Genomic DNA, 11,404 nt, shown 5'->3' with positions numbered 1-11,404 from the left:
TCCCTCCTCCTCCTCATCACCCCCTCCTCCTCCTCTTCATCCCACCCCCTCCTCCTCATCACCCCCCCTCTTCATCCCACCTCCTACTCCTCCTCTTCATCCGCCCCTCTTCATCCCACTCCCTCCTCCTCTTCATCCCACTTCCTCCTCCTCCTCTTCATCCCACCCCCTCCTCCTCATCACCCCCCCTCTTCATCCCACCTCCTACTCCTCCTCTTCATCCCACCTCCTACTCCTTCTCTTCATCCCCCCCTCTTCATCCCACCCCCTCCTCCTCATCACCCCCTCCTCCTCTTCATCCCACCTCCTACTCCTCCTCTTCATCCGCCCCTCTTCATCCCACTCCCTCCTCCTCTTCATCCCACTTCCTCCTCCTCCTCTTCATCCCACTTCCTCCTCCTCCTCTTCATCCCATCGCCTCCTCTTCACCCCCCTCCTCCTCTTCTTCATCCCACTTCCTCCTCCTCCTCTTCATCCCTTCCTCCTCCTCCTCTTCATCCCTTCCTCATCCTCCTCCTCTTCATCCCACCTCCTCCTCTTCACCCTCCCTCCTCCTCCTCTTCACCCTCCCTCCTCCTCCTCTTCATCCCACCTCCTCCTCTTCACCCTCCCTCCTCCTCCTCTTCATCTCACCTCCTCTTCATCACCACCTCCTCCTCTTCTTCATCCCACTCCCTCCTCTTCATGATGCCCTCCTCCTCCTCTTCACCCCCCCCTCTTCATCACCACCTCCTCCTCCTCTTCATCCCACCTCCTCCTCTTCATCCCACCTCCTCCTCTTCACCCTCCCTCCTCCTCCTCTTCACCCTCCCTCCTCCTCCTCTTCATCCCACCTCCTCCTCCTCTTCATCTCACCTCCTCTTCATCACCACCTCCTCCTCTTCTTCATCCCACTCCCTCCTCTTCATGATGCCCTCCTCCTCCTCTTCACCCCCCCTCTTCATCACCACCTCCTCCTCCTCTTCATCCCACCTCCTCCTCTTCACACCCCCTCCTCTTCATCACCACCTCCTCCTCCTCTTCTTCATCCCACTCCCTCCTCTTCATGATGCCCTCCTCCTCCTCTTCACCCCCCCTCTTCATCACCACCTCCTCCTCGTCCTCCTCTTCACCCCCCCCTCTTCATCACCACCTCCTCCTCGTCCTCCTCTTCATCCCACCACCTCTTCACACCCCCTCCTCTTCATCACCACCTCCTCCTCCTCTTCTTCATCCCACTCCCTCCTCTTCATGATGCCCTCCTCCTCCTCTTCACCCCCCCCTCTTCATCACCACCTCCTCCTCGTCCTCCTCTTCATCCCACCACCTCCTCCGCCTCTTCACCCCCCCCCCCTCTTCATCACCACCTCCTCCTCCTCTTCATCCCACCTCCTCCTCTTCACACCCCCTCCTCTTCATCACCACCTCCTCCTCCTCTTCTTCATCCCACTCCCTCCTCTTCATGATGCCCTCCTCCTCCTCTTCACCCCCCCCTTCATCACCACCTCCTCCTCGTCCTCCTCTTCATCCCACCACCTCCTCCGCCTCTTCACCCCCCCCTTCCTCTTCATCCCCCCCTCCTCTTCATCCCACCCCCTCCTCCTCCTCCTCTTCATCACCACCTCCTCCTCCTCTTCATCCCACCCCCTCCTCCTCTTCATCCGCCCCTCTTCATCCCACTCCCTCCTCCTCCTCATCACCCCCCCTCCTCCTCCTCTTCATCCCACCCCCTCCTCCTCCTCTTCATCCCACCACCTCCTCCGCCTCTTCACCCCCCCCCTTCCTCTTCATCCCACCTCCTCCTCTTCATCCCCCCTCCTCTTCATCACCACCTCCTCCTCCTCTTCATCCCACCCCCTCCTCCTCTTCATCCGCCCCTCTTCATCCCACTCCCTCCTCCTCCTCATCACCCCCTCCTCCTCCTCTTCATCCCACCCCCTCCTCCTCCTCCTCTTCATCACCACCTCCTCCTCCTCTTCATCCCACCCCCTCCTCCTCCTCCTCTTCATCACCACCTCCTCCTCCTCTTCATGGCGCCCTCCCTCTGTGCGTGAAGAAAACGGGATTTCAGCCCCAGCGCCCCCGGCGGGTTTAGGAGATATTTAAACCTCTAAATTCGTTGGTTCCTTCGTGCTTGAGCTAATTGCGGTAACTGCGGGGCTTCTCTAATGACGAGATGCGGGTGAGGGGGCACGTGGCGCCCGCGGCAAAACCAAATGGAAGAGGAGGAATTTAACAGGCTGATTCTGTCCCTCAGACAAATGAAGACATGGACGTGGTTCAGTCTGTCTGACCTCGAATACACACACATCAGTTTCCCATCAGCCCCTGTGTTGTCACAGGAAACGCGGCAGCAGGACGTCAGGCTGCGCAGAACCACATGGCCCGTTAGAGAGAACTCTGGGTAAACTGGAGGCGGTTTCTGTGTCACTGAGGCCAGAGTCCAGAGACTGACAGCACCAATGAATGTGTGTGAATCCAGAACCTGGTTCAGCTTATGGGTCTGGGCCGTAGACCTCCATTGTTGTCCAAAAACTATTAAAAACCCAGCAGGGAGCCACACCGCTGACCTGGCTCACATGGTTCTTCCTTACCAACAGAACCGTTCTGCACCTGTATATGTTGTAGGTTTATGACCCAAGTCAGTGGTTTCCAAACCTTCTGACTAGAGTAAAGAATAAAGGACAGTGTCTCTGAGCTGCTTCCAGTCCTGACTCCTCCGAACCTCTTCCTTTAAATAGCGGTTCACATGAGGTGGTCTGGTGAGTCCAGAGTGGACTCGTTAACCCAGGGCAGGTGTGGTGGAAGTGAACGGAGGAGCAGATGAGTGGATGGATGTGACGGCGCACAGGCTCTGCGTAAAGCCGTGCGCACTGGAACACAAAATGGTTCCTGTTGGCGCTGCGGATGATCCGGTTTGCGTCTAAAAAGTCCGCTCAGTCTCATCCCGGTGCTGGTCTCCAGAGCCGGAGCCGCAGCTTGGGTTCAGCCGAGAAACGAGGAGAGTAAAGCGGATTTGTGTGCGCACCCTCCCGGCGCATATCTCTATCTACCAGCGCGCAATAATTGAAATGGCGCATTTGGCCGCGGGCGGCTGGAGGGCATAACGCATGACGACAGACGTCACTTGGCCCCAGAGCCGGAGGGATGTTTGGTGTGACTGAAACAGGAGGGACGAGCGCAGACCAGCAGCTCCACGTTTAATTCCCACAGTGGAGGAAACGGGCGGAGGATAAATTCTGCAGAAATAAAACCAGCTCTCTCGGCTTTTCTCTCTTTGCAGAAACGAGTCGCGGCGAGAGAACAGAACAAAACGCCGCGTTGTTGTAACCTAATCCTGGCCCCGGGGGTCTGAAGGGCCCCGGGCGAGACGTCTCTCAGCCCTCCTCTTTATTCTTTCGGAGCGGCTGGTTTCGCTCCTTCTGCTGCACACACACACACACACACACACACACACACACCCCCACACACACACACAAGCACCGGAGGACCGACGGGCAAACCGACCCGGACGTGAAGCGGAGAGCAGCCGGTATCGTGACGTTCGAGACCCCGGGACGGAGCAGGCAGACGCCGGTGACCATGTCCGCAGTGTCGGTGTCCTCTCAGGTAAGGAGCCTCAGGTGAGGAGCCTCGCGCGGCTTCATTCAGCTGCAGTTTCCAAGTTTGAAACGAGAAAACAAGATAATTCGGTAACACTCGACTCGCTTCGGCACGCGCTGTAACGTAATGCGAAATCCGGTAGAAGATAAGTCAGATTTTAGCGTTTGTGGGAAGAGACCAAAGTATTTATTAATAACACAAAACAATTTGCGTTGTCTGCAAATGTACAGCCCGCTGTTCAATTCGGGAAACACGCAATGTCCCGAAGCTGCGCGGGTTTTGTAAAAACACTGAACTTTTTTTGCTAACTCGCCCGTTTTCCCTGCCGTCGTTGAACAACCAACCACGGCGTGTAAGGCGGTACCGAATAACGTGACTGTTTTAAAAGTAAAGGTCAAAGAAAGTGAGTTGTAGTTCATGTAAAGTTTATATCCCGAATTAAACAAACGATCGTTCGCTGTTGAGAAAACATCTCAAACTTGGCGTCCACGACTCTCGACATCTGCCGATTAGTAAGGAACGTAAAATGTTGGGAATTTTCAATTGAGTCTGGGGTGTGGCGGTGTTCCCACAGCAGAGGGGGGCGAAACAGGTATTTTTTCTTTTAACTTGAAGTACAATTCTGAGGTATTAGTACTTTATACCTGAGTATTTCCATGTATTATTACTTCATCCTTGGACTTCACTACATATCAGAGCCAAACCTTGGACTTTTTCCTGCAAATTCCCAAGACACCCAGCAGTATATAAAGTACTTCAAATTAGAAGTATATAAGGTAGTAAATGTCAGCTACCCAGCGGTATATAAAGTACTTCAAATTAGAAGTATATAAGGTAGTTAACGTCAGCTACCCAGCGGTATATAAAGTACTTCAAATTAGAAGTATATAAGGTAGTAAATGTCAGCTACCCAGCGGTATATAAAGTACTTCAAATTAGAAGTATATAAGATAGTTAACGTCAGCTACCCGGCGGTACATAAAGTACTTCAAATTAGAAGTATATAAGGTAGTAAATGTCAGCTACCCAGCGGTATATAAAGTACTTCAAATTAGAAGTATATAAGGTAGTTAACGTCAGCTACCCAGCGGTATATAAAGTACTTCAAATTAGAAGTATATAAGGTAGTTAACGTCAGCTACCCGGCGGTACATAAAGTACTTCAAATTAGAAGTATATAAGGTAGTTAATATCAGCTCCAACATTAAAGTGATCAACACAATCATCAATAATTACAATCCAATAATATCAGATCCATTCATGGGAAATGGGCCATTTTGCACAATGAGTACTTTTACTTTGGAAAGTTCTTTTGGATGATGGTACTTATACTGCATTAACAATCAGAAAGCAGCAGTATTTCCATATGATTTGATGCTGTCTCCATCACCAGTTTCTGGGTGGGGGGAATTTCCATGTATGTAGCAGCAGGCGGGGGGCGGTGTGTGTGTGTGTGTGTGTGTGTGTGTGTGTGTGTGTGTGTGTGTGTGTGTGTGTGTGTGTGTGTGTGTGTGTTGGGGAGTTTGGCCTGGGGCCGTGGGGCTGCAGCCTCCTGTTCACCTTTCATGCTTCAAAGCTTTTCTTTACAAACCGCACGCTGTCTGTGGGGGTGGGGGGTCAATTAATCCAGAGCGAGGCTGGTCCAGACCCCCGGGTCATCACCGTCCTGTGTTTCAGTGAAGCGGCTCCTCTGCCCCCCCATGAATATCACATCTATGACATGTGACAGCAGCACTAACCTGTAACTGAATCAGACACTGGTACAAATACGACTGTGTGAAAATACTTCATTAACAGCCAAAATCCTACTTAACTCAAAGTACAAATACATCAATGCAGAAATACTTTGTTCTAAGTAAAAGTTCTGCAGCCAAACGTTTAATTCAGTGAAAAATCTGCTTCATGTAGTTAAAGTTTAGGATTTTGAAGATTGTGTGAAATATAATGTTGGAAAATGAATTAGGGTGAATATTTGTAAACGTTAAAGAAGAAATAAAATAAAATACAAACTGATAATTTATTTTAACTGGAGTTCACCTGTGTTCTCACCTGTGTTCTCACCTGTGTTCTCACCTGTGTTCTCACCTGTGGTCTCACCTGTGGTCTCACCTGTGTTCTCACCTGTCTCACCTGTGTTCTCACCTGTGTTCTCACCTGTGGTCTCACCTGTGGTCTCACCTGTGTTCTCACCTGTGGTCTCACCTGTGGTCTCACCTGTGTTCTCACCTGTGTTCTCACCTGTGGTCTCACCTGTGGTCTCACCTGTGGTCTCACCTGTGTTCTCACCTGTCTCACCTGTGTTCTCACCTGTGGTCTCACCTGTGGTCTCACCTGTGACAGGAGGGGCGGAGCATGTCCAGGATGTCTCTGAGCCGCTCACCCGTGTCCCCCTTGACCACCCAAGGGATCCCATCTCCTGCACAGCTCACCAAGGCCAACGCCCCGGTCCACATCGATGTGGGGGGGCACATGTACACCAGCAGCCTGGCAACGCTCACCAAATACCCCGAGTCCAGGTAAGGCTGCATGGATGGGCGTGTGGGGGGTACAGGCGTGGGGCCGAGTCCATTTGTTCAAACACCAGGTACCAGGTTCGGTACCAGGGCTGAGTTAAAGGCTCCGACAGATACTGGAGGGTTTTTAGAACGAGGGGGGAAATGTTGCCGCTCCCTGTAATTAGTGAGGATTTGCCAAAGACCCTGTACCGAAGGTTCGTTCGGCTTCCACAGGGGTCGACGCTGCTCTCGGCCTCAGTCACATGGTTCTACTCAGGACTTGTGGGAAATGAAGTCTCCTCGTGTGGAATTGCTGTTCAGTCAGGATGTTCTTACATCGCTCTGTCTCCTCTTAGATGTTTCTTCATGATTGGTTGTAAAATGTCAAAACAAGCTGAACAAACCAGCACTGAGAGAAATTCACCTGGACTCCAGGTGATTCATCGATTATCAGATTCATTTGGATTAATGAGCCAAGCTCTGGTGCTGCACTGGCCCTGACCTTGGATCAGTCTTTGACAGAATACAGAGCGAGGCCCGAGGAGGACGGGGAGGTTTTAATTGGGTTGTGGAGGACGGAGAGCAGAGAGAGGAGGCGAAGCTCCTGCTGCAGCAGCTCCTCCTCGGGGCCGCCGGCAGGGACGGGACGAGTTGCCATTGATTCTCCCAGAAAGAAAGAAAAGAGGGATGAGAGACCGAGGGAGAGTTTTGTTGCCCAGAGTGAAAACGAAGCTCAGCACAGACTTCAAACAGCGAGAGGCCTTCACATGAAACAGACCTGAGGTCAGAGACTCGGCGCTCATGGTGCTGCAGAGCTTCTATGCACAGAGCTGCTTCTGTGAGGCTGCAGCTGCAGCAGAGCCAGTCTGTGGGAAATGTGAGGTTTAAATCTCCATTTATTGATAAACCTGCAGAAACCTGTCCCTCACAGCATTTGTGTTCAGGTAACGTCCCAGAGGTCTTGGGTTTACGACGGCACGGTGCTGCACCACGTTATACTGCATCCACGGTACTGAGAGAGTATTCGACTGCAGTACTTTCTACTGCTCTCTGCAGGGAAACTGGATGTTTGCACGAGCGAGAAAATAAACAGAAGCACAAAACTTCAAACCTTTTGTAAAAACTTTTCTCTCTGATGTGACATGTTGCTGCTGAGTGGGGGCAGATGCTGGTGCATGACTCTTCCTGCTGCTTGTGTTCTCAGCAGTGACGTCATGGTTAATAGGGACTCCCCATGCACCAGGTGCAGTGCAGTGATTGGATGAGAGAAAGAGGCGGAGCTTCAGTGTGGCGAAGAATGACGTCACCTTCCTGCTAAAAGCTTCGTCATAATATTTGTGTCCCATGTCGTGTCGTCAGGGTCCACTGGACTAACGGCTCGTTTTCGTTTGCTTAGAAAATTAGACAAAACTCGTATCTGAAGCCAGAAATCAGGACTTTTCCTCGTGAAGGAAGTGAATCTGTCGTCAGCAGGTGCTTCTTCCACATTAGTTTACCAGCAGCTCAGATGGGGAATTGTGCTGGTTTGGGATTTATTTCTGTGAAGTACTTGGTTTTAAAACCTTAAGCGAAGCTGGTGCCGTCCTGATGGACACTGAGCACAAGATGCACAGTTTGTGTTTGACCCGGGCCAGAACTAAACCAGATCCCGGCTCCTGCAGTCGAAGGTCAGACAGTTTCCATGTTTGCAGAAAAGAGGCAAAAGAAAAACGTTCTGTTAAAAATCATCTTTTCTGTCTGTGCAGGATCAGTCGTCTGTTTAACGGCACCGAGCCCATCGTGTTGGACAGTTTGAAGCAGCACTACTTCATCGACCGAGACGGAGACATCTTCCGCTACATCCTCAGCTTCCTGCGGACCTGCAAACTGCTGCTGCCAGAGGACTTCAAGGTACCGTAGCTGTGCAGACTGTCCCAAAGAACAATGATCCCGATACAGCTCATAGGTTTACGTCCGTGCTGAGCCCAGAGATTAACGAGCAGAGGCTGATGGTCCCCAAATCCAAAGTACTGTGCAAAAGTTTTAGCCACTTTCGATGTTTTAGATTCTCATCACACAACAGGTGTCTGATCCCAGGTTCACTGAGCAGGACAACAAGTCCATAAAGAACCCACTAGAGTTCATGAAGAACTAGAGGTAAGGAGAACCAGGAGTCCTGCAGCAGATGGTCTGACCCCCACAGAGGGTATACACATGAAGAGTCAGAAACACTGGGACAGTCTGGATCTACACAAGAACTGCAGCAGGTTCTCCAGGGTTCTGCAAAGTACCAGGAGAACCTGTGTCAGGTCAAACCAGAGAGAGCTGCAGATACTGATTAGATTTAGGTTTGGTTCCTTTACTGAAAAACTTTTGATGTTAAAAGCATCATTTTTAGTGCCTAAAACATTTGCACAGTACTTTATAAATATATTACTGTATATATGATATATAACCTGCTGGATCTGATTAAACTGACCTTTGACCCCTTTGACCTACACAGCTCACCAGTAGGATCCTGGTATGGATTATATTTTCATATAAGTTCAGTGTCTGGTCCGATCGTAAGAAGGCTGGTATCAAACTGCAGCTTCGAGAGTGAATACAGAGATGTGGGACCCATCAGGGGCCGAACCTCGTGGTCTTTGCTGCTGTCGGTTTTGAAATGAAGCCTCATTTCTTCAGGAGGATAAAACGTGTCAGAGGTGGAATCTAATATTTTGCTTCTGTTTGTCTGAAGCTGAATCTGAACATGTAAAAATGTTTCATTCCACTTTGAGCTTCTGTTTGGTTTTCCTGTTGTTTTTTCTGGAACATGTGGTTCTGCCTTCTGGGCCAGGCCTCCCTTGTGTCAAGTTGCTAGGGGGACTATTTTTTTTTTACATTGGGTAAATAAAGACAAATAAATGTTTTCAGTTCAGCCCAGAAATATAAACCTGTTGGACTAAACTGAGCTCATCCTAAATGTTTCCAAGAGAATTAGTCTCATACCTGATGGACATGAATGTTTCTCTGTTGATGTGGTTTGGTTTTTGGTGTGTGTGTGTGTGTGTGTGTTGAGGTGTTCTGTCCCAGCTGCTTGTGAGTCTGGTTCTTGATTCGCTGCCTTGAGTCTGTGGCCGCCAGAACTCGCGTGACCCAGAAACGTCCAGTGAGCAGCTGATTCCAGGTCAGGGTGACGTAGGTCACAGGGAAATATCACTTCACGTTATTACACAGTGATTTTGGTTTTTATTATTATTCTGTGAAGTGAAAGCAGACAGTGATGAATCAGAGGCTTGTGCCCTCAGCTTCTTTAGGTAACGTGTTCCTGGTTATTAAAACCTAACGTCCAGTTGTTAGTTGTTCACAAACTAAGTCATGCAACTGTAAAACTACTGAGATTTCAAAGGTGCATCAGGAGCTCGTGTGTGTTTAAAGTGCGTTGCAGGATAAAGATTACAGCCGTATCTCTGGTTTCTAAAGACGGGCTCTGGCTGCCAGCGAACGCAGCTCAGACATGCAAAGATGGAGAAACTCAAGCTCCAGGTCAAACGGATGCTCTGCCCTGGTCCAGCAGCTCGTCGTTATCTTCGTTAGTCTGAACAAACAGCAGCGACTCTTTTAACTCGGCACATTCTGCCACTTTAATCAACGCAGAGCCGCTGGCTGCACAGAGCTCAGTGCTGCACTCACTTACAGCACAGACCAGTGTGTGTTTTACTAAATTAGTGTGTGTGTGTGTGTGTGTGTGTGTGTGTGTGTGTCAGCAGGCATATTGCATCTCTCTCATCTCCCTCCCTGTAGTTTGTGCTGCCTCTGTTATTCTGCTCCTCTGCTCAGGATGACTAAAACACCCTGCGGACACAGGCCTTCTTTATAAAACACATCTATCCCTCGCTTCCAGCCTGGAGAGGGGGAGGGTGCGAAGTAGGCGAGGCTTTGATACAGCGTGAAGCCTCGGGCCAGCAGCAGCTCCTCGTCGGGAGCTGGGTGGAGTGAAAACCTGGAAAAAAGGCACAAGCTTCATTCTTTGTATTTCACCAGTAGAGCAAGAAGCTCCGACTTCAGTTACATTAAGGTTTCAACACAGTCTGCAGGTGCCCAGAGCCAGGCCCCGGTTGCTCTCAGATATACCCCCCACTCCTCCTACAGCCAGTAGTGGTTTCCAACAGCAGCCATGGAGGAGTCTCTGCAGCTCAAAGTGGGAACCAGTGGCTGCCAGAGCCAAGAGGCGGCGTTCTTTAGCCCAGAGAGAGTGGGACAAAGAAAGACCAACAACCAGGGTTAACATGGCTTTGGCTTTTTCACATGGAGAGAGTTCAAAGCAGCCAAAGGACTCACAGTGGATCCACATGGGGCCTTCTTCCTTCTGGATGTGTTAGCATCTAAAGCTAACCTGTTGGTTTGGTAGCATTAGCCACCTAGCATGGTCCTGATTGGGCCTTTGGACTGGATGGATCTGATTTTATATTTGGGAGGAAGTGGAGTTAGAAAAGGAAAATAAAGGAAGTGGCACTAAAAGAATAAAAGACCCAAAACAATAAAAGGAAAATGACATGAGAAACAAATTAAATGTTAAAATAAATAGGAAGTCTTGTCAGTCCTTTGTGTTGTCCAGTCACTAACTGCCCCCCTGTCTGTGCCCCCTGCAGGACTTCCCTCAGCTGTACGAGGAGGCTCGGTACTACCAGCTGACCCCCATGGTTCGGGAGTTGGAGCGCTGGCAGGCGGAGCGGGAGGCCCAACGCACGTCACCCTGTGAGTGTCTGGTGGTTCGCGTCACGCCCGACCTGGGCGAGAGGATCGCTCTGAGCGGGGAGAAAGTCCTGATTGAGGAAATCTTCCCCGAAACTGGAGACGTCATGTGTAACTCTGTCAACGCCGGCTGGAACCAGGACCCCACCCACGTCATCCGCTTCCCCTTGAACGGGTACTGCAGACTCAACTCAGTGCAGGTCAGTCCACACCTTTTCACTGACACCCTTTAGTGGTATGTCGTTCTGGTTTATATGTCCTGGTTTTAAGATTTCTGCCTCCACCCTGATGCCCTGGAGGTAATTGGAGTTTAAAAAAGGCTTTACCCTGAAAAGTCCATAAACAAAGTCCTGGATAATCCTCAGTCATTAACACTGTGTAGACAGCAGCTTCAATGTTTTGTGTGATTTGGGTGAAGTTACCCTTTAATGTCAGTAATCAGTCAATATCAAATATCAGCAGAACTGACATTCCCATCAGCCTCAGCTGCACAGTGTTTACTGCTAACAGGCTAAAATGAGACGGTGCACATTTGAATCGTTAGCTCAGCGTTAGCTTAGCACACCTGTCAACTCTCAATAAAACTTAAATGCTGATATTCTATAATCATA

General features: G+C 50.1%; 1 protein-coding gene across 3 annotated transcripts in view; it reads left to right on the top strand.

Moving 5' to 3' along the window:
• Nucleotides 1-11,404, top strand: part of LOC113132645 (BTB/POZ domain-containing protein kctd15-like) — a 32,026-nt gene that overhangs the window by 19,644 nt on the left and 978 nt on the right. Inside the window, exons 1-4 of one of the 3 annotated variants that reach the window (XM_026310920.1) lie at nt 1,938-3,588; nt 5,923-6,098; nt 7,823-7,967; nt 10,691-10,993. In XM_026310920.1, coding sequence (XP_026166705.1) covers nt 3,562-3,588; nt 5,923-6,098; nt 7,823-7,967; nt 10,691-10,993 — 651 coding nt within the window. In that variant the 5' untranslated portion in view covers nt 1,938-3,561. Of the gene's footprint in view, nt 1-1,937; nt 3,603-5,922; nt 6,099-7,822; nt 7,968-10,690; nt 10,994-11,404 lie in introns of those variants that run through there. The other 2 variants (XM_026310922.1, XM_026310921.1) reach the window with 2 other exon arrangements.

This window comes from Mastacembelus armatus, chromosome 6, assembly GCF_900324485.2.
Source record: "Mastacembelus armatus chromosome 6, fMasArm1.2, whole genome shotgun sequence".
Lineage (NCBI taxonomy): Eukaryota > Metazoa > Chordata > Actinopteri > Synbranchiformes > Mastacembelidae > Mastacembelus > Mastacembelus armatus.
The sequence above is the reverse complement of the archived record's forward strand: the minus strand, read 5'-3'. Positions and strand labels throughout refer to the sequence as shown.